At 31.4% G+C, this 23,356-nt stretch overlaps 2 protein-coding genes across 10 annotated transcripts in view; both read right to left on the bottom strand.

Annotated features, from left to right (window-relative positions):
- LOC100740365 (la-related protein 1B) overlaps positions 1-19,514 on the bottom strand; it is a 30,579-nt gene extending 11,065 nt beyond the window's left edge. For 5 of the 7 annotated variants that reach the window (XR_004461684.1, XR_004461685.1, XM_024367369.2 and 2 more), the window contains exons 1-16: positions 17,639-19,514; positions 5,534-5,607; positions 5,279-5,332; positions 4,719-4,887; positions 4,508-4,612; positions 4,285-4,439; positions 3,949-4,067; positions 3,683-3,872; positions 2,759-3,316; positions 2,283-2,440; positions 1,744-1,969; positions 1,506-1,673; positions 1,159-1,412; positions 910-1,070; positions 409-663; positions 39-172 (exon numbers count right to left, since the gene is read on the bottom strand). Coding sequence is in view for 5 of the 7 variants with exons in the window: in XM_024367369.2 (XP_024223137.1) it covers positions 39-172; positions 409-663; positions 910-1,070; positions 1,159-1,412; positions 1,506-1,673; positions 1,744-1,969; positions 2,283-2,440; positions 2,759-3,316; positions 3,683-3,872; positions 3,949-4,067; positions 4,285-4,439; positions 4,508-4,612; positions 4,719-4,887; positions 5,279-5,332; positions 5,534-5,607; positions 17,639-18,470 (3,612 nt within the window). In the remaining 2 variants the exon portion in view is untranslated. Of the gene's footprint in view, positions 1-38; positions 173-408; positions 664-909; positions 1,071-1,158; positions 1,413-1,505; positions 1,674-1,743; positions 1,970-2,282; positions 2,441-2,758; positions 3,317-3,682; positions 3,873-3,948; positions 4,068-4,284; positions 4,440-4,507; positions 4,613-4,718; positions 4,888-5,278; positions 5,333-5,533; positions 5,608-8,142; positions 8,595-17,638 lie in introns of those variants that run through there. The other 2 variants (XM_024367380.2, XM_012385510.3) reach the window with 2 other exon arrangements.
- Positions 19,515-19,807: 293 nt separating this feature from the next.
- On the bottom strand, positions 19,808-23,356 carry LOC100740001 (protein ABHD18). Of its 3 annotated transcripts, none has more exons than XM_012385679.3 (9): positions 22,868-23,356; positions 22,480-22,564; positions 22,228-22,410; positions 22,036-22,148; positions 21,800-21,938; positions 21,494-21,691; positions 21,139-21,415; positions 20,435-20,792; positions 19,808-20,307 (listed from the first exon to the last, which is right to left on the bottom strand). In XM_012385679.3, the coding sequence occupies exons 1-9, from the start codon at positions 22,957-22,959 to the stop codon at positions 20,247-20,249; spliced, it is 1,506 nt and encodes a 501-aa protein (XP_012241102.1). In that variant the 5' UTR covers positions 22,960-23,356; the 3' UTR covers positions 19,808-20,246. The 3 variants fall into 3 exon arrangements, with proteins under 3 accessions (XP_012241102.1, XP_003484884.1, XP_012241110.1); XM_003484836.4 differs by having other exon boundaries at positions 20,213-20,307; positions 20,435-20,720; positions 22,868-23,355; XM_012385687.3 differs by having other exon boundaries at positions 20,213-20,307; positions 20,435-20,702; positions 22,868-23,355.

Raw genomic sequence — 23,356 nt, 5'->3', positions numbered from 1 at the left:
GAAATGTGTTATCTTTTATGTTTAGATAGAACATTTACCTCGACCACTCTAAAGTCTTCGATACTCTTGAATTTAGACAAATACTCCTGTAATTTAAGATCTACTTGAAGTTGATCAGAGCGTTTATAATACTTTAAGAACGCCCAAAATTTTTCTAATCCATACAGTTGACCTACAAAGGGAAAATAAAATATTAGCACATTGCATTCAAACTAAACAACGGTTTTTAATTTAATTAATGCTTGTTGCTACGTTAAGTACCGCACACAAGACAAATTGATCTTATGGTACCAACTGAACATTTCATTTACTTTAGCACACCCTCACCGTCTAGTTAACAATAAATGTTATAACTAAACAACCTATAATGTGCATCAAGTTGGATGTTTTAGAAAGAAATACACTAACCACTTTCGTAATCTTGTATCGTTTCGACCTGGAAATCTTTATAAAGATGATGTCTAAATCTCTTTTCCAGACCGTAACTATAAAATCTAAAAAGGCATTCTAAACCATATCGGTAACCCTCAGAGGCATCTTCTTTGGCTACAGTCCTGAATTCTTCATACATAGTACGATTGAAATTTTCCCGCAAGAAGAATGACCAAAAACGGAAAAGTGTGTTCATTTCTTGAGATTGGCCAATTCCAAGTCTCTTACGTTCTGAAATAATATAAATACGATGAAAATTTGTGTACCCAAAGGAATTATAATTTATGTACACTAAGATATTTTCAGATCCTCTTTTCTCTTCATGATATCCCTCAGTCGGGAAAAGAAGACAAAAATAAAATAATTCATCACTATGTTTACTTATATAAAAAATATTAATCGTCTATAGTACTAATTTAGATAATGCCATTTCATGAATCATAAGAAATAATTTAAAAAACGAAAATTTATATTCACCTTTTAAGCAACGTGAATGATACTTGTGATAGACCTGCTGCGTAAAACCATTTTCTTTTAGAAGAGCATGACTCGGGTGATGAAATATTGGTAATGATTGTGGTGCACTTCCGTAACTACTCGCAAGGTAACCTTCATTTGGACTTGTTCCTGTGCTACTTCTGTACAATACAATAAAAATGTAAAGTTATTAAATTGTTATTAAACTTTTTTCGCTTGTTATACAACTTGTTGGCGATGTAAATTTACCCCGTAGAATATGTACGCGGTCGATGCTCCCGAACGTCCATAATCCAGCCAACGTGATGTTCAACAGGGGGATTATTGCTATGTCGTGTTTTTCTTTTTCGCGGTGTCCTAGGATCTACCGAAGGTTCGTCCTTTACTACCGCGAAGAAACGAGGAACCACTCCTCTTCTACTATCCCTTCTCGATTTATCATTCCAGCGACTTCTATCTACACGACGATCTCTTCTCTCTTGACCATCTGTAGTTATTGACATCTATGGATACAATAATTACATTAAATGTAAAATGTGAAGCGAACAAAATTAATATAATTAATGAGATTAAATAAATATGAAATGAAAAAGTACCTGCGTTGGAAGCGAACGAGACACTTCCATATCTTCTATTGCGGATGGTGGTGGAGGTGGAACTTCCGGATTAGCTTTTTTAGGCGCTTTAGGAGCCATTTTTTCAAAATCTTCTTGACTAATCACATTGACAGTTTTATAGCTTCCAATTGACGACGAAGATCCATACTATAAGGAATGAAGTAACTCAAACCTGTGTATACCAGAGAAATATTCTAAAAAAATGATTTAAACTTACCCTTTGACCATCTTTCATCCATAAATCTTCTTCATAATAGTATAATCCATCATTGATAGCTTGCTCGAGATCCTGGGTCATTTTTACTCTTGTTGTCCAGTCACCAGTTCGATCATGACCTTCGTGTTTCGGAATACGCGTCGACATGGGCACCGACGTTTGTGTGAAGATTAAAAGTTTATTGACATCTCTATCTGACAATTCATAATCTTCATCGTCTTCAGACCTACAATATATCACATGTTAACTTTTACACATACAGAGTAACCTGAGAAAAAGACACAATAGTTTAGAAGTATATAGTAATCAGTAAAATAAAAATATAATGTCGTACTAATAATTCAAAATAAATCAGGAACTTTATTTATAATTTCTTTCTAAGAAGATATTTAATTTGCATTAAAATGCTAATCTGGAGTTTGCTGTAATAGATAAATACTTTTTGCTATTTTTTATGAATACTATATACTCTTAAGTTATGAACGCATGTATAAAATTCATAATATAATCAAAAGAAAGTCAAACAAATAGCAACAAACCATTCAGAAAATGCATTGTGGCGGCCAGTTGGTGGTGGCGTATCAAGTTCCTCGTCAAATTGAAAGTCTAACTCCTCTCTTTCTTCGCTTTTAACGTTATCAATTTTCTCTTTTTCTTCGTTTCTTTCCTTATGTGACGGTTTCACCCTTCGCCTTACCTATCATTTTCATGAACTCAGTTATTACTTATCACTAATAGTAATAACTTGTTTGAAATAGATCCACAGTTTGTGTCGCAATTTTTATACACCGATGACGTTTCGGGCAAATATTCTAATTTACTTAATCGGTAACACAACATCCTATTAGACCATTTTATAAATTCATTGCATTCTTTATAGTTCTAGGTAAAAAAGTACAGTTCAATTTAAGATCTTGAATAAGTTGTAAAAGTGGAAGTGTTTTTTCTGTGGATTAAAAAAACGCGAATATTTAATTTCAATGTTGATACTAATAATACACGAAAAAAAGATTACCTCTTTCCAAACATCATTGACAGATTGTGATTCTCCGTTGACTTGCACTTCTGGTACGGAGGATGGACTAGAACATTTGACTGTTGTGGACATTTTATCGTCCGGTTTCGAAGCTTTGTTTCTTGAGAGCAGTAATGAGTTGTCACTCGATAGTACTGGAATGCTTCTCACTTCTACTGATTGTTTTTCTGTCTTGAATGATTCGCTTGTATTATCGAATACAACAGATTCGTTATTTTTGACTGTCAGTTCGTTCGAAATTGGTATGAACTCCGGTACGTCAGGATTTAAACTGTCGCCTATTAATGAGGATATACTTTCTGATTCACTAAGCCTTCCTATTGTTGGGATAGTATGGTTGGATTGAAGAACGCGCGGAACTGGGGGAATAGGAATTGTAGATAAAGGTCTCGCAGCAGGGCAAAAATCGGATTCGGACGTGGAGGAGAGTATTACTTCGTTTTGAGATGAATTCGAAGTATTAGACGGTTCTAAGAATACGGGATTTCCAGCCGCGTCCAAGATAGGCCACTTCAAAGGATCTATTTTCGTTCTGACCTAATAAAAAAAAAATAATAACATTAGTCATTAATAACAAATTAATAACATTAGTCTTGAAAATTATTTTAGAGATTCTGCAATAATATTTCAAAATTGATATTTCATAAAAGACAACAATAGCTGATAACTCGTATCTCAATTGATCGCTACAATACAGCAAAAAATATATTTTCCAGGGATGAATTTGTGAGGAGGCCTACTTTCAAACTCCATTCATTGAACTTAAATTAAGCTCGAATGGTGTCAGCGAATCCTCTTCCATTTTATCTAGCACAATTCTTTCACCAAAGACACAAAATGATGTAGCTGGATTCGAATTTCGATTTGTGCATTATTAGAATAATGAATATACGTTTACATTACCTTAAATCCATCCACTAATTCTAATTTATCGGATTCCATAATCGCCTCAATAACAAGTCCAACATCTGTTGTTAAGGTTTGTACGCGATGAAAAGAAGCAATTAAAGTAATAGGTAAAAAGCCTTGTGCGTCCATTTTACGACGCAAAAAGAAATCTCTTAAAAGGTTTTCTTCACTGAAGTAATATTCTCTGTGAAAATATAAATTACATATTAAAGAAAAGAATTGTGTATTGTTTTTGTTTTTCACTAATTTATAAAACTTACATTTGATTCCTCAGAATTTCCTTAAGCGCCGATGTATTTATGTTCATGAAATTACTAAAATAAAATGTTCCCATGTAACCCACCATATAATTAGGATCCAAAAGACCAAATTTATGCATCTAAAAAAATGTGTCAATTGAAAATAATTTGTTTAGAGATTTAAATTTCTTTATCTCTATATTAACATTCAATATCAGGTCTACTTTCGCTACTCTTCAAAGAATATTCTGAGAGATTCCCATTAGCTTATCATCATTATTAATATAATTTATATTATTTATTATTTTTGTTATATACGAAATGTAGGTAATAAGAAAATAGTAAACATAAAACTACCTGCATATAAACTTGGTCATGTCTGTGCCTGAAACCACCACGATAAGATCCTCGTCCACCACGCCCTCCTCTTCCTCTGTAACTTCGCCCACCTCGTCCACCTCTTGTAATATACGCTGGCCTATCATGCTCTCTATTTCTATACGAATCTGCTTCTGTTAAAAGATATAATTCTAAATTTAATATGCAATACTTAGAATATCATGAAATATTTATTAAATACCTTCTCCACTCTTTTCCCTCTGATTATGGTACTTTGGTGACCGATCTCTTTTGCTCCGATTTTTTGCTATATCTATTTCCAACGGTACCCATTTCTGCTTGTTCACTATAAAGGTGAAACAAGAATATTAAAGATTCAACTTAAAAAATAACTCTTCACTCATCTTTTATCATTTATGTCATAGCAAAGAAAATAAATCAGTGCTTGTTACCTTTTTTTTTCTTTTCATTACTATCCAAATGTTCTTCATCATCATGCTGACAATGGTTCTGCTCTTTGTTTTCTTTTCCTCTGCTTTCAACAGCATTACTGCTACTTTCTTTGCAGTTATTTTGTTCAATCACACCATTTTGCTTCTGTGCTGTTACAACTGTCTTCTTCTAAAGGAAAATATTTTTTTTAGTTAGTGACATGTACAAAGAAAATTATATTAAAGAAATAAATAATTGTGTGAATGTCAAATGATTTCACGGATAAGAAATACGTCCGCAATGAGATAACATTCGATTTTACTATAGCAAAATATTTACGCTCATAGATAAATACATGATATTACATTCTATGAGTTCTAGCTTTTGCATAGTACATTTTTTTACTTTTAAAACAATAACTGAGAATCTCAAATATAACTAAAGTAAATTTTAACAAATTTTGTTTAATTGATAAATTAAACGATGAAATATAGTAGCGATTAAATATTATTTTGTTAAAAAGTTGCGTTGACAAGATAACGTAAGCATTCCAAAAACACGACAAATAATTTTAACTAACCTCTCCTGAAGCTTCTAAAGTTGGCCAATCGCCGATATCTGAGAAGTCGCTCGCCTGTTAAAGTCACAAACTAGATTTTAGTTGTATCCAATAAAATATAATAAGAAATTGGTATCTTAAGAATATTTTAATTAAAAGAAAATTTTTATACACAATTACTATATTATACGATTACCATCAAACATTATTATTAATGTTATTAAAAATATTAACATTATTATTATTTTACCATACAATTGGAATCATTGCATATACCTTTTGATTAAATTTTCTTCTATCCTTTGACACCGTCACAATAGTCGGATGATTTCCAGTGTTGATGCCATTTTCTGTAAGAAAGTATTTTAATAGAATAGAATATTTTCTAACGTCAAACTTTTCAACCATAAACTAATTCTTATCGTGTCACTTATAATCTATTCGTAACTTCGTGACCTATATTATCTACAGAACACGTGCTTCATAAATCCTTTTATCTACGACCGTGTGTCCCGAAGAAAGTGCACAAAGAATTTAAACAAAAAATACGGCACTTTTTATTGGGTTCTATTATCATCAACAAGGTAATTTCTAGATTTTTAAGCAAAATGTTACTAAGCAACAAGTCCGTGAAAATATTTATATTTAGTATTATTTATTATTATTATTATTATTATTATTATTATTATTATTATTATTATTTAGTACTAATATTTAGACCATAGAACACTCCTGTTTAATAATAAATAATAATAATAAAGTAATAAATAATTTTTTATCTTCGTTAAATATTCAACAAAAATTCTACAACATTTGCATATACGTAGTTTATATTCAACATAGATGAATTATTTAATATTAATATAATTTTATTAGATCATAAAGTTTGTGTTCGTATAACTATGAACATATAAAATTCTGCTCGTAAAATTCCATAGTATGGAAACTACATTTGTAGCTTTCTTACTTATTTATCAAAAATAATGTTTTCTCTTCAAATAAATTATCCTTGTTATATTTCTTGCAAATGATCCCCTTCTCAAATACAAATTTATTAGTACGTCGTTCGTATTGTATATACAGCGTGTTTCAGTCTGTTAGATCTATGTCTTTGAGTGTAAATCAGAAAGAAATATAAACACAGTTTAAAATTTTATTAAATAAATTTTTATGAAAGAATAGACAAGAATAGCCTCCTGATCTATACAATCACTAAATGTCTCTTTCACAACGTTCACTATTTCTGTCGCTAGCTGTGGTAAAAAATTATATATTCAGTCCACATAGTTATCAGTACATTCAGTCCACACAATCATCAGTACATTCAGTCCACACAGTCATTAGTACAGTCAGTTCATATTTATTAATATTTATTTAATATATTTTCTTTTATAACTATCAATATATAAAAATTTAGTAACATGAAATCAGTTGATATTGGAAGCGTAAATATTGCTCCTTTCATGTTTTCCATCTTTATTATAACTTTTTAATAAAGTTTCGAATCCTGTATAAACACGCAATAACTGAAAACGCACAAACAAGAATTTGACACTATCTCCGATTTCTTTATTTTCTATAAATAAGCAATGCAACGTATGCGCTAGAAATGTACAAACGACTTCTCGAAACATAGGGCGCATGTTACGCAAGTGATACCAGCTGTAGATTTGCTTGTTGACCTGTTTTCGGTCGAGTCGATCTTTCGTTTGCTTCGAAAACACAAATCACCGCGAAAGCGAAAGTAACTCACGCATTACCGTGTCCTGCTTCTCGCGTTACAGTCTCGATGATCTAGACCTAACGAGTTTGACAAAAATTCTCTTCCATAATTAATTCCAGGCAGAAAGATGCCAATAAAGATAAGGAGATGGAAACAAAAGTAATCTTACGTATCTTGCACAATGATACATTAGAATAATGTGTAATAGAATTTGAGTACACTGAAAGATTGGTACTACCAGTAAAATATAGTAATGTTTGGTGTTAAGTTTCACAACCTGTTAAGATTCAAAATTCGAAACTGTTTGAAGTCTTTAGTATTGGGTTGCCAACGGTAATTGGGAATTTTGTCAATACCACTTAATAACAAAATCTGCAATCACTTAGTTGCCAACCCAATATAATACTTTTAAGTATTTAATCATGTTCTAATTTTCATAATATATGTTGAGAAACTTCGAATCGATTCAGAATCATTAGCCAAGAGTAACGAACGACGAATAAATTTATTAAGTAACACACGTAGGATAAATTTTTATAGTAGAAGACTTACTAAATAAAAACAAAATAAAATACATACTAAATCATAGAAAATAAAGGGGTATTTGGTAAGGATGTTGCACAGAAGATTTCTGCGATATCAACGTATAGAAAAAACAAAAACATTCCATTCCAAGCAATTCGATCTCTTCGAAACGTAATCTAAACATTTCAGGCTTAGGTTATCCTCGTAAGGACAGAAAAAGAATCGCGCGCGTATAAAAAAAGCCCCGAGCGTTCTTTTTTTCGACTCTGGTTCAACGGGATCTCGTTCTTTGTACTTTAGCATGCATTGTTTTCTAACTGAGAAATCGATTTCATAGCTGATTAGCCTCCAATTTTTCTGCATTCAAATTAATTCAACAGAAGTAAGCTTTTGTAAAATAATAATAACGCATTAGTATAAACGCGTCTTATAAACAATTATCAATAGAAGAACAATAAAAAATATTACAAATACAGAAAAATGTTTGCATTTTTTTCTCCAATATTATTTACTTAAAACTTAGTACAGATGCAATATAAATTTTCTCATCTTACAAATATGATTAATAGCAATAACCCTGAACAAAACATAAAAATATTATCGTTAGTATTGACTTAAAGAATTAATTAAAACTCACGTTGAACAGTATCGCCTTTATTTTTATTTATCTTCATTGTGTATCGCGTCTATGAAGACTCTGTTTTTATGAGAAACGTCTTCGTTAAAAATTCGGTTCTGCTCACTAGATTTCAGTTCTTCGTTGTTTACACGTAGAATAGAATACCTCAAACTTTTATATAACGTTCATATAAAGAGAGACTCGCGCGTAAGCTAATACTTCTTGACAATGATATAGAAGAGAAAAGCACATAACAGCTAAATTCGAAATATTATAATCGGATTCACGCACTTATATAGCGTTACGACGGTCACTTCACTTTCGCGCAACAGGTGCAATCGTGTACCTTCATTTGCCGTTTTTCTTTATACACACTCTATTGTATATAAACATTTATTAAGTAGAGTTCTTCAGAAATATAAGTTAATATGAACCTTATAATGGAAACTTCCTAGTTCGATATGACTTTCATACGATAGTTTTGCGATATCTAGTTTAATGTTACAAAATTTAATATTCACAGAAAGTTTTGTATTTTCAAATAAATTACTATATTTATCTATATAAGAAATGTTATTCTGATAAAATAAAGAATTTTAGTGTGCTATTATATGGTTAACGAATCCAATAAGATCATTTTAAATCTTCCCACCGATTTTGCGCGTACATAAAATAGTAACTAGCACCAATTAAAAACTATACAAAGTTCCTTCCATATGTTATGAAATTTGCTGCACCTTATATTCAAGACAATGATCATGGTTAGAGCACATAAATACAATTTACTGACAATGTTATATCTAAAAATAAGGCAACTATTAACCAATAAGATTTATTACTTCGAAACGAATAAAAAGATGCACTCTCGATGAACAAACTGTTACATCAATGAATATTTCTCTAATTTCTATACTGCACGAAATGTTATTATTTAATGTTTGGAATTAAGTGTTCACACATACACCTATCTTGCACTACAATAATTTTTTTTTTAAAAAGTTTTTAAATACATATGTTTTAAGGATAGTGAATATTAGAAAAGAATTCTTTTGACTAGAGACACAATGGAAACCCGCCATATACTATTTCGTAGCTGCAGCTCGAGAGTCAACGGTGCACTGAGCCACCAGGCAAAAAGGGAGAATCGAAAACGCTTGCAGCGACCAAGAACGGTAAATACTTGCAGCTGCTTCGCTAGTCTTTCATGTGCAAACAGCATTAAATCCAATTTTCATCTCCATTCTACTGGCTCCTTTCGTCTTCGATCTAGGAAGAGTCCGTTAGAAATAGATAGATCGACGATTTTTCAATCGAATGATATAGTAATTTTTTAAATTAATTAATACCTATTTCAAAATATGTAATATCTGTTGTTAAAAGATGTTTTAACAACATTGAAGACTGATTACTTCTAGATTGCAAATTTATATTTTTATAAATATAATTAAAGAAATGAAATCTAGATACACAGTTATTTTACATACTAAATATTGTAACGAATACTATACTTAGAATATTTTATATGTTTTTGTATACTATGTGTACTCTGAGTAATTTTATGTTATCTATGATAGTATAAGAATCCATAGTCTATTCCATAGTCCATAGTCTATGGCAAGTAAAAAGGAAACGTTGTTATTTATTTACTAATGGGGCCTACCTAAGTTATGACATTAGGCAAGAACTGACAAATGGCGTGATTCAATTTCATTTATAATATTGACATTGTTATCGCAAGGTAACAAGGTAACAAACAGTAAATTTTTCTCATATCGCGAGATATGCAAGAAATCAATATTTCTTACGAAACGGAGTAACCAAGCAGGAAAGCTTGATGGCAACCGATTTGTTCCATCTTGTTACATCGATAACTAACTAACACAATAACACGCGTACGCGCGCTCAACAACTTCCGGTCAATTCAATACGTAAATTTGTCGTAGGAACAACTCATGGGTGCCGCACAAGGAGGCCGGCGGTCGGTTGCGAACAGAGAACAAGGAGAACGGAGGAAAACTTGTTTGCTCGTGTCAGATCCTGTAGCGAATCGCTCAAAGCAATGTTAAAAATATAGCATGTAAAGTTCGACGTAAAAACGAATCAATATCTTTCTCTCTCTCTCTCTTAAATGCCAATGTAATATATTTTGCAACCGGCGAAATGAAAATTTATAAATAAAACAAAAAATGTTAATTAGCATGAAATATTCATTCGAATATTTAAAGGTAAGAATTTCAACGCGCTAGGTTCATTAAGTAACACCTTAACGATAACTGACGTAACATTCTTCATGATTAACCAGACAAGTCAACTACTAATGACTCTAAAAAAAGAATAATTTTTTGCATTCATTGAAATTTTAATTTTAGCAAGAAATGAGACAAAAGAGAGTGCAATAACTCTTATTAATATATTACAATATTTGTTCTAATTAGTAGAAATATAAATTTTAGTTATAGTATAGTACCCACACTACAAAATATTCGGCTTTTTGGAAGTTTTTGGGGTCACTGAAGTCGAAAGTTAGGTTCGTTTTTAATAGAAATAAGGCTTAAAAAATTTCGGTCAACTTGTTAATGTGACGTTCCTCGTGGATTCTGATGCTTCCTTTCTTAAAATTTGGTACTCTTAACCTATTGTGTGACTTATTATGCGTTTGAATCGTAAGTATTGGATTAGGTTATTTTCCATTTTTTGGCCGCCATGAGACGACTGGTTAAGCTGTGATCATACAGAGAACTGTATGTGCAAATTTTTTTTTTTTATTTTATTGATTACATTCACAATTTGTCCAGTTTGGACATTTGGTAGAATTTTTTAGTTGTTAGATTATCATGTAGGTGGCTACCCCCAGTGGGATACCATCTTCGTGTTTGTTAGGTTGTGTCCTTTGTGAGTGTGTGTGTTCCTACTCTGTTCTTTCTTTATATTTTCTTGCGTGTCTGCTAATCTCCTCTTCGACCGTTGGTATTCCCAGGTCCTTCGGTATATCCTCGTTTCTAACGTACCATGGGGCGTTTACTATTGTTCTAAGAATTTTAGCTTGTATTGCCTCTATTCTGTTTATATGGCTCATTGCTGCTGCCCCCCATAATGGTATTCCGTACGTCCAGATTGGTTTTATGATCGTTTTGTGTATGTGCAAATTTGAGCGGCAAAATTGACATTTGGAACATTGGCATTAGCTGTGCCATTACTTGCTTCGCCGCTTACCACTTACAGCTCTGTATGATCTTACATGGATTTGCATTTAAAGTCTTTGCCTGCCAGATGTTCATAAGACCGAATTTTCAAAATCGTTCATTTCCATAAAAAAATTACCCTCATTTTCGATTTTAACGATTTAAAATATATGTATAAACATGTATTGTATATATTTTATACAAGACAATCTTTGATGAAAGAAACTCGCTAAATTCTTATCGTTGCTTTAAATACAATAACTTGGAATATCCTACTTTAAAATTTTTGTGGAATTACGAGCTCTTATTAGTATTCTACTCTACTATTATTTTGATATTATCCACGTGTATTACGTCATGTAATCGCATTCAAAAGCAAAAGGAAGTGATCTTGACACTACGACTACTTTTTTCTATTTGTATTCTTATTTAACATAAATGCATACACGTTTGAAAGGCATTCATTGGCCTTTACGATTCTACTTTTATCGAAGGTAGAAGGTCTACAACTTGAAACAGGTTTCCCTCTCACCACTCTCACTTTCTGCGAAACATTTTAATAAAATATATGGAACGCTGAAATAATGAGGGAACCAACGACTATAATTTTCCCTCGTAGACGTGAGATTATTATACCACTCGCCTTGCAACTTTTTTGCAATGCGCATTTCAATCTACTAACAAATAAATAATGCGAACATATGTGAATACTGGAACCAGTAACGAAAAAAGTACTAATTGAAACATAGAAACGATCAGATATTTCTTTAACCTATGAACAGTGCACGAAATAAAATCGATTGTAAATATATTTTTTTAAATTCAGCTCATATCAGTTTTTAGCATTTGCTGTGATTCATAATGACTGAAAGTATTTAAACATTTATCCTGGCAAACTTTTACAAATATGTGTATGATGCATGTTATATAGATCTTTTATTCTTGTAAATGTGAAACTATTCACTCTTCTTTTGCAATCGTACTCGCTGTTCATTGGTTACATCCTAGAGAAATTCGAGAGTGAATGTCTGAATTACAACGAAGAACGTAATATCGAATACAGTTATGAGAGGGCCTATGAATCCCGGACTGCAAATTTTTATAAAAAGAAGAACAAACAGTATTCGTTTTTTCGCGACTGCCGATTCAAAATTTTAAGTTTTCTTAAATTTTCCTTCTTTTAAGAATGGATTGTGACCAAATTAACAAATTTTACATCAGCACTCCGATTGACATTTTTTATCAATTCCATAAATATCTCTTATTGCATTTTCTGTAAATTAAACGTTAGAATCGTTTGTCCAGTCATCGTTTTTAATAGTCCATGTAACAGAATTGACAGACATAGAAACATATGTCATTTAATGGACAATATTAGAGTGAGTAATGATACGAATTATCAACTAGATAGCGATCAGTCAGATTGCAACTGATCGGTTGATATTGTTAACCGTGAACGCTATTAACGCAGTGAAGGTAAATTAAAGATGCAGACTGATGTTATGTTTAGTTGATTTATTTGCACTGTCCAGGGATTGTCCTTCTCATCATAGTTTTTATGGGTTGGGAATCTATTCCTTCCAATCTTATAATTGTATACCATCGTGGGTGCATCTTGATACCAGATGTTTACTTCTGAGCGGACCTATTGAGCACTTAGGGTGTTAACTAGCCTCAGGTATGCATCGTAAAGTTTATAGCTTGAGAGGTAGGAAATTCGGACTTTCCCAAAAAGACAGATGTGCTGTCCGTATTGTAAACCGAAGGTCACCCAAAATCCCGAACAGGTATGCGATCTGGAGGACAATGTCAGGAGAGGTATGCTTCCGGTAATTCATTTTTGTAATGTATTGAAAATGATTGTAGAATTGTATTAGCACTTAGCCAACCTAACGGAAAGATCTCCCTTCTGTGAAGAACATCGCTGCGTGACAGGAGATCTCCCTTTTCAACTTCAGCAATGCGTTTTCTTTTTTGTTCTTGTTATTATAGTTATTGTTTATCTGGAATTGTTGCCAATTAATTGTACTACTTTTTCTGCTTTTATAAAGTACAGTATATAATAAAATGTAGCAATTTAGTGATGTTAAAATTAATTAAAAAGTTACACTATCAATTATGATTAAATAAAGTTATAATCGAACCATACCACACTGCAAGAAAATATTAAAATGTATTATACATTACTAATTTCACGTTGAAGTCGTGTTATTTGTCTTTAGTCATCTTTAATGTTCTCAATTTTACCTATATTTTTTTATACTTTTAATATATACTTTTAATTTGATATTTTATATAAACAACATGTGAAATCGTATAATTAACCACTTAAATAATTTTTAGACTTCTTTGTTTTTTAAGTAGTGAATATTAGTCTCCGATACTTGGAAAAATGCGCGGTGGACAGCGTATAGGTTGGCTTGTCCGAGCACGGTGGAAACGTATTGCTCTCTATGGCGAGCACGGTTGGCTAAGTATTAAAAAAAAAAACAAAAAAAAAAGAAAAGTTGGTAGAAATCTATAAGATCTCTATATATTTAAACACCGTAATAAACTAAGGATGCTTTTCAAATGTTCGTAAATAAACATAGTTGTTCCTGGGGGCGCTAATATCAAATGTTTTAATTTCGTCGTAACACTTTTTAAAAAAAGGACAAATAAAAATTTCGGTTGGACAAATGTGGATAAATAATACTGTTTGTTTTTTATACAAATTTGCACTTTGAAATGCCAACTTCACAGGCCTGGTTACGAGGCTTTTATAATTGCATCACGTGCTACTCCCTACTGTTAACCGTTAAAAATGAGTGTTAATGTCGTCTTGACGTCTTCACTATTTGCACATAAATCGAATAATTGGACTGATCGATGGCAACCAAATAATGAAACTTAATCTGCCAACAATGGATTCGCCAAATGAATTGAACTACGAAGTAACTGATTTCTTTATGTAGATCCATTACCTAGGGATCGTAAGTTCATTAACTAGAGAACATTAACTAGATTTAGATTAGTTTTGGTTATTAAAAACTTTAATTACTTTTCCTTCTTACGATAGATTTCGCAATTCTGAAAAGTTACCATGTAGTAAACTAAAAGTAACATTCAGCTAATATACTAGCCTTTTCTTTCAAATAAAAATGTATGTTATCAGTATGTTTTTTAATGTATTAATATAAACTAACAAGTTTTTACAGCAGAAGCTATGTTGAATAATAAATATACACCTGCACTAACTAATTAATTGCACATCAGCTTGCCATACTATACATTTGTTTTCATAATCGTAACTAATAGCTCGTTTACTAATCGCCCAATCGTTATCTGGTCTTGTATTTCTAACAGTTCGAATTTATTAAGTAACCTTATTAGTTAGTTTACCAACAACTCTACTGTCAAACATCTCTTTTTTCGTACTATATACTCAGTGTTACCAATAGTTCAATAGCTTCATTTTATTTTAATTCCTTCCTATTTTATAGCCCCTCTTTCATAATATAAATTATAAATAACTTTTCGATCACTAATATTATTGCAATGTCACGTAGCAATGTTCTACATTATATTGTACGTAATACTTGATATTTTCTTAAAATTTTACATTCATTTGAATGTTAATAAATTTTTGCTCTATCGCTCGCTACAATTTTTATTTTATCTTTTGTTCAATTTTAATTAATTTAACTATTTTTTGTTTTAATACTTTCAATTAAATAACGTGTATAATAACGTATTTTCTAAATAAATTAACTTGAAAAAAGATCAATTCGCGTAGATTCTTAATGGCGCTGTATATATCTTAAGTAATGCTTGAAATAATAATAAGATATATTATATATATATAGCGCTATTAATGTTGCAGCAATGTTGGATCAAATGATCGAAAGTTTTACGAAGCAGAGAAAGGACCGGTCGGGAAGGGGATCAAAAATTTGTTATGCAAATGAAGAAAGACTATAGGTGACGTGTGTTGTGCTCGATTGCCAACATGGTTATTTTCTGGCCACGTATACCGAAGACTTGTCAACAGTGTTCAGATAAGACAATCGAATCAACCATTCGAAATTCCCTACTACTATTGTTATAGTGATCGAACACCTGAATTACCGATGCGTATAACGTCCACCTGTACTCTTACATGGAGATGCAGTTTTTTTCCTAAATAACATTACATCTGACTAAACATTGTAAAAGCTGTTACATTATATAACGAAATTTGTTCACTTTTGCTAACATCGCGTATTCTTATGTAAGAATATCGCGTCAAACACGAGAAATAAATTGCAACTTTTATAAAAGTTACATATAAAAAGTTTCAAAAATTCTATTACCACTTACGTTTTAATATATTACGTATATGATTAATCCGTTTTATTAAATTAGACATGATTTAAAAAACTCGGTAAAAGGTTTTCTTCAGAAAGATTATATTTTTAAATTAATTAATAAATTTTTGTTAGAATTGGGAAACTCGAATATTAAAACAAGGAATTCCTAAGTCGCAAAATTAATGTAACATATCATGTTGATTTTGAATTTTTCTTATTATTTATTTATTAATGCTTCTACTTGTGTTCGAGATTTCGTAACAAGTCTCACCTAATATACACCACTCTGTTCGTAGTTAGGTCACTTTCTCAATAATTCCCTACTTTTATTTATTCATATAATATTTTTATAATTCCGCTCAAAACTAAGAAACTACTGACAATCTGCAAATAGAAATGTGTTTCACAAGAATTTTTGTAAAATTAATCGTCTACAATAATGTTTAAGATTGATCGTCTTTATGGTTAAGCGTCTATAACCAGTTTCAAAATTGGCGCGCAACGTAATAGCACACATTTTCATTTCCTACTTTCCATAGCAAATGCACGATAAGGAAATCGAGAACTCTCTTTTATTTCTTCGTTGGATTTTTAAGCAACATAGCTCATTTATGTAAGCTTTTTGCAATATTTTACAAATCACATTTCTAAAATCATTATACAATCGTACACATATTTTTAAAGAATACGTTCTACTAAAAAATTACATGTTAAATGTATGTTAGTATTACATATGATGCTGAAATGAATTTTTAAAACATATTTCCTAAAATAATATAAAAAACATATTCTGCATAAAAATTTGAAATAATAGTCAATTTTTTCGTGAGAAAGAAATATCTTTCATTTTCAGTCATAAATGGATTGAAAATGACCCGAAGCATGACAATATAACTGTGTTAATTGCAGTAAGTGATCAAAATGGTTTCTATTGACTTTCATGCATTAAATTAAATGTAAAAAATATCAACTTTGTTACAATTTTATTATTTCATTACATGCCGTTCTCTAATAACTGTATAGTTTGTGAACGTGTGCCGATTATACGGAGACGATAGAACGACATTGTTGTTGCGATTAATAGTGTTACTAATTGTAAAGAAAGTAACTAAGTCAAACCATCAACGTTATTGTAAATATTTTTAATAATTATTAATAATTATTAGCAAAGTAGGCACTAACACATCAAAATGTAACTGTTCTTCCAAGTTTTGGCACGAAAATTATATATTGTTTTAAAAAATCCCAATGACCTTGATATTTTACCAATAAACAAGTTAATAAGAAAATACATTTCAGCATCACTTATTACTTTTGACAAGGTGTAATTTTTTTAAAAAATATTTTTCTGTGCAACATACTTCTTAGAAATTATTTAGGGTCATCAAGATTTATAATTTATCCTGTATACTATATGTAATAATTTATAATAGCATTTTAATAAATAGTAAATATTTTTAAAAAGTAAGCTTTTTAGTAATTTTAAAATTGTTTTGATAAAATATTAATAAATGTTGCATTATAAGTATTATTTATGTAATAATAATTGTGTAAATACCACAGTTTCCCCTTCTCCAAATACTTTATCCATATCATCAGTACCTTTGAAAAAGTATTTCCATATACTCTGACTAGATAAGAATCTTTTTCATCACATGTATAAAGTACAAAATCATATTGATAAAAATACCATAAGACAGAAGGACTTATAAAAATTGATTAACTTATTTACACAGTAATTCTATTCACAATAAATTTGATAACCACCATGACTTAATCATGTTAAAATTTAAAAGAAGCAAACAAAATGAAAGTACCTTTGTAAAAGTATTTCCAAAGCTGTATAGTATATTTGGAATGTAATGACATTGAAATTTATGAAAAGCATGCAACCCTGTTATATTAGTATGTTAAAAAATTGGGACTTTTTTCTTGAACAAAGACTTGAATAGCATATAAGTAATACATATAAATAATTTCAAACAAATGAGTATTGGCACTTACCAACAATCCCTTGCTGCTGCTGAGGTTGAAGTACTCTTTTTTCTTTATCAGTCTGTTTTTCCATAGATACCACAGTCCCTGAAGGTACAGTAGAGACAAAATTTGCAGGTGTAACTGGTGTTATAATTTTACTTTTAGTCCAAGGATTGACTGCAGGTAAAGGAGCTTCTACATATTTAACAGGAGCTGAAGATTGAATTTCCGATTCTGTCTCTGTTTCTTCTTTATCTTTCAAAACATCTTTATTTCCCACAACATGCTCCATACCCCCTCTATCTCCACGATCTCGTTCCTTATAAGATCTTTCATTGCTTCCAGTATGACCACGAAGAGGATGTCTATGATCACGATGTTTCTGCCTTTCTCTAAAATCTCGCTGCTGCTCCCTTAACTTTTCTTTTCTTCTAGCACTCTTTGGTGCTACTGTCTGAAATTCTCCATCACTTCCTATGTCACCATTCATTTGTTCAACAGTGGCTTCTTGTCTTTCCTCAACTAAATTATCCTTCTGAATAACTAACTGATTCTGTTCAATGCCAGTTGGTAATTCGTTTCCATAACGTTTCTCGATTTTGCTTTGTGAGTTGATTCTCCTTCCAGTTCTTTGATAAGACTTCCCTTTAACAGTTAAATTCTGAGAAGCAATACAATCCTTGATGGGTACGGATTGTTGTTGAACCACTTGACTACCAATGTTCTCCTTGTTGTTACCTTTGTTAACAACTCGGGTCTCGGTGCCACTTTTTGGATTCAAGATACTTGCATAAGAGACTCCGGGGCACTGTTCCTTCTCGGCACTTCCCTGCGTGCCACTGGCCACCTTGGCCGCCATTTTGAATAGTACGCGCCGAAAGACAAAACACGAGGTCCGAACACGAGGATTTTGTTCAAAAAGGTTTTATAAGATATTGCTTCCTCTCAGGCGGTTGAGGAGTCCTGAGGAACGTCGAACACCCTCGGACACATTAATCTAACCGAACAGCCTCGTTGCCTGATTAGAGATTCGAGACGTATCGTGTGTCGATTCGGCTTTAAAACATCAATCTAAGGATATCCTCCATACTACAGACTGGACTCATGTCTCTTTTGAGTTCGTGCTCGACAAAGCACGAACACATTAAATTTAATAGAAGTTGGCGTTAAATTTAACACAAACGTAGAACATTAGCCGTTACTCCTTTTCCTTGACGAATAGAACGCCCACTCGAAACTCGTCACGAGGAATCGCTCTTTCCAGAAGGCGCGGCGTGCACACGCGGTCGTTACTGAATATCTATAACGTCTCTTTTTTTCTCTTATACTTTTTTAATTCAGCCGTACCAGAATATTCTTTAGAAATTCAACGAAGAACAAATTTCTGACGAAAAAATTTCTACTAAAATTCAATCGAATGTACGAAGAATTCTCGTTTTATGTACACGAGGCAATAGGTTGCGTGGTTAAGAACACGCTGACTCGGCGATTTCACTAGACGATCGAAAATCAGCCGGTACAAATATTTTCCTAACCGATGAATAATTAAATGATGGTTAATCTACCTTCTTTATAGATGATATACGTCGAAGAAATACAGGAGTATACGCAATGCGTACCGAGTAGAAACGAGGAAGTTAGAGTAGACAATCAGAATACACCTTGTTAATAAAAGTAATTTTTCTTCTTTGCGTTCTTCTTTATATTTTGCGTATCTTTCCTGGATTGTTTGATGTCAAAAATTTTGTCACAACAGCAGCGAGTTCAGGAGCACCGTTTCAACGTCACGTTACCACGGATTACGTAAACACGACATTTTCGGCGATCTTTTTCCACGGTAAAGCGGTCTGCAAAACACATGTGGCCAACGCTTGCTCCTGGCCTGTATGCGAGCGGCTACACAGTTTCCGGTTTAATCGATTTTACTAGGCAGTTCTGCAGATAGCAGCACCGTATTTCCTTTTTTTATTAATGCCCGCACGATTTAAATTAGTACGTTCGGGTCACTGCGAGAATTTTAAACAAAAGCTTTAAATGAAATAAAAAAGAAAAAGATCTGTTTACCTCTAATCCTATTGTCCATACTTGACATATTTTCACTGAATATTTAATACAATTTAACTTGTTTTCTATATGGCGGCCTGTAATATGTATGATTTTTATTGATAAGATAAATAATTCACATTGCCTATAATATTTTGCATTAATATTTTATTCCTTGTAAGCTTCCACTAATCATATATGAATAACATGATAAACAGATAAACAATGATTTAGATAATTTATTCTTTTTTACAGATTATGTTACAATTTATTCGCATTGCATAAAATATAACTATTTTATATAATTTTTATATGATAATAAACAACATTTTGTATATTATACAATGTATAAAGGATCTGTTCACATATACGATTATCTTCACTAGGTATTTTAGTTTGTAAAATCGATCAAATGACACAATAAAAATCGTAAAATATCTAAAAAATGATTTAAATATAATGCTTCTTAATAATATCATGAATAGTCACACAAAATTCCATTTCAAAAGTAACCACTTGCTCAGGCTATCTTTAAAGTCATCTAAATTTTAGACAAGACATTAGACATCTGCTGAAATTGCGTATGTAGATATCAGCTGACTTGCATAGGATATTTTTTCATTGATCGCTCAAACGCTTCTACTATAGTAGACCTGCAAATAGTAAACGAATTAAATACAAACCAAAAGTGTAACTTTAGATTGTAGTTAAGAAATATAGTACTTATTGCCAAATATATGTATATTTATATTTTCCTGCATATGACATACAATTGCATACCTAAATACTTTCTGATGAAGAAGATAGGCAGATACATGTCCAGCATCTATGTACCGAATTTCAGCTCCTGGCCAGATTTTATCCAAGCTCATACAATTATCACGTGGGACGTACGCATCGTTCCTTGCACAGACAGCAATAATCAGCTCAGTATCAACAGGCACTTCAAAATTTTTTAAATGCGTACATTCGTCCATTATTCCGCACATAAATTGCAATGCTTCTCGTTCGCGCCATTTACAATCCGAAAATAACGGATGTCTTGGAACTGGTAACAAACAAATACCTATTGCCAAAGCAAAACGTGCTATAAACGTGCTTGTACCAAACCACGCTTTTGTAAATTTAGCATTTAACACTGAGGAATATAGAAACAATATAAATATATTAGCAATGTAAATATCTATTAGTAGGTTGTTATCTATTATCACATTACACATTTGTAAATGTTGTGGTTAACGTTTCTTTGAATTATTCTAAATGTATGAGGACAACGAAATTCGTTACCATTTAGAATTATTAAATTATGGGAGACCAAATACATAAATTAATTTTTGAAGAATTTTATGTTTTTCGATACCTACATTTAAACCATAGAAATATTTTGTTAAAAAAAAAGGGAAAGAATAAATTTATCATTATTGATAATGATAATATGTTATAAATATACATACGAAGTATTAAATTACCTTATGGTAGATTACCTTTAAGTGTATTTGAATCTTTAAATCCCAATTTGTTTGATAAAATGTTTAAAGGAAATATCCTTGCTGCTTTTTCCTCAGCAACTTGATTCTTCAGAGTATTGTCTTGGTTTTGCGAATCACAGTCGTTATGTACTTTATTATTAATCACAGTTTCAGAGGTAGTTGTAGTATGTACATCTTCGGTAGTATTGTCAGACATATGATTTAATTCATTAACTCTTTTCATACTCGAAGGATAATGCTGTGCAAAATGTTGGCCAGCTAAAAACGCATCCTAGAAATAAACGAAATATTTTTTTCTTGCAATTGTGTATAAAAATCTATGTCTCGTTTGAGATAATTATCCACTTACTTCTTTACCAATAATTTTCACCATTTTGGCAAGATCATTTTGATATTGTTCATTTTCAAAATATTGGTTTTCTAAAAGCGTCCAATTAATCGAAGCGCTCATTACACCTTGAGTAAATACTGGTGATGCTGTTGACCATGAAAGGCAAGGGATTAATGGAATTGGTTTCGGCCAGTTAGTCGCTGCTAATGAAGCCATCTAAACAAATCAAAAAATCAATATACATTGTTAATGTTTACTATAAATAATTTAATTTATCAATATTACTGAACCTTTAAATTTAAAATGAAATTAAAGAATACAAACATGACCACCCATTGATAAGCCTGTCAACCCTAAAGGTCCAAAACCTTGTTGCTCGCACCAATTTAGTAAAACAATTGATTCCATTATTAAACACCCTCCCATGATAAAGATGTCACATACATTATGTAAACAAGATCGTCTACAAAAATCAAATCCACATTAATAAATAAATGTGTATTTGTTCTGGAATACAATATGTTTTTAATGTTACAAACCTTTGGAATATAAGTTCTTACATTTGATTCTGTGGTTTCCTTGAACCATAAAATGGATTTTCCAATAACAAAGATGCAATTCCTGATTCTTTTAGTAGTGGTTTGGCAATTAGATTTCTTCTCCTCCAAAAGAACTGATATTATGTTTTCAGTAAGTTTTATATTTAAAATGAAAAGTAATACTATAATTTATTTAAAAAATAATCTACTCACATGATCTCCTGTACCAGCAAGATGTAAACAAATGGGTTTTACTTTATGGGAATGCCATTTTGGTGGTAGTACTAATTGGAAATGTGCAGTTATTGTCTCATAAGGCATTATATCAGGGAGGTGTTTATTGAATGGACTTTCAAAACATCCTTCTATGATATGGCAATCTGACCATTCTTCATCCTAATTAAATATATATATAAATTACAGATATCATACATATATCTTTTTAGGAAAACATTTATATTATACCTTAGTTATGTTAACTGGATAGTCACGGGGTATAAGTTTATAACATGTTTCTCTGTTGGCAAGGAGTCTTCTAAATTCAAAAATCCTAAAATATAAATTTAATGATTAATACCTTATAACTCATATATGTTACTTTGCATATACATTTATGTTACTTTAAATTTCAGAATCCATCATTTTTTAAAATTCTGTTTATTTTCCTTTTAAAAATTAAACATTCATATCTTTCTCCCAACAAGACTAAAATATTACTTATTCACAAAATAAAAAATAATAGTTAACGTTATAATAAGCATTTTATTGGTATATATATACTTTAGAATATTCTAGAACACAGTGCAAATGTTCAACCTTATTCTAAATAGGATAAAAATTAAAGTACTCTTACCTTTTAAGATTGTGAGGACTACCCCAGCCCTTCGTAAAGAATTTAGTTAGCAAAATACTTCTGTAAACGGCATCCAAACGACTTCGTGGCATTATGAATCATTAATTTCTAAAAATTTGTAAACGCTTTTTATCCTAATGACGATAGAAATTTATTTGAGATAAAAACGTGTTAATTTTATTCGGATATTTGTTATTCGATTTGTGATTTGAGATAATTCGGATATTTTGCGCAAACACTCTCATATCGCAATTTTCAAAATGCTGTTAATGATGTCGACATTGTTCTTGGACTGACTGCAAACTTGCCGCGATAAACAGATTATCGCGTATACTAATCAGGCGATGGGAATGATCGAATCAGGTGACGTTTTGCGAGTATATCGCGTATGAACATCCGCTTCTCGCATCTTCACCTCACTACAAATACAACTACAATTTCGACGGACAAATTCCTTAAATATCAACCATTGGTAAGAGGCTGCTACCT

This window comes from Bombus impatiens, unplaced genomic scaffold, assembly GCF_000188095.3.
Source record: "Bombus impatiens unplaced genomic scaffold, BIMP_2.2 scf_0023, whole genome shotgun sequence".
NCBI classification, from domain to species: Eukaryota; Metazoa; Arthropoda; class Insecta; order Hymenoptera; family Apidae; genus Bombus; species Bombus impatiens.
The sequence above is the reverse complement of the archived record's forward strand: the minus strand, read 5'-3'. Positions and strand labels throughout refer to the sequence as shown.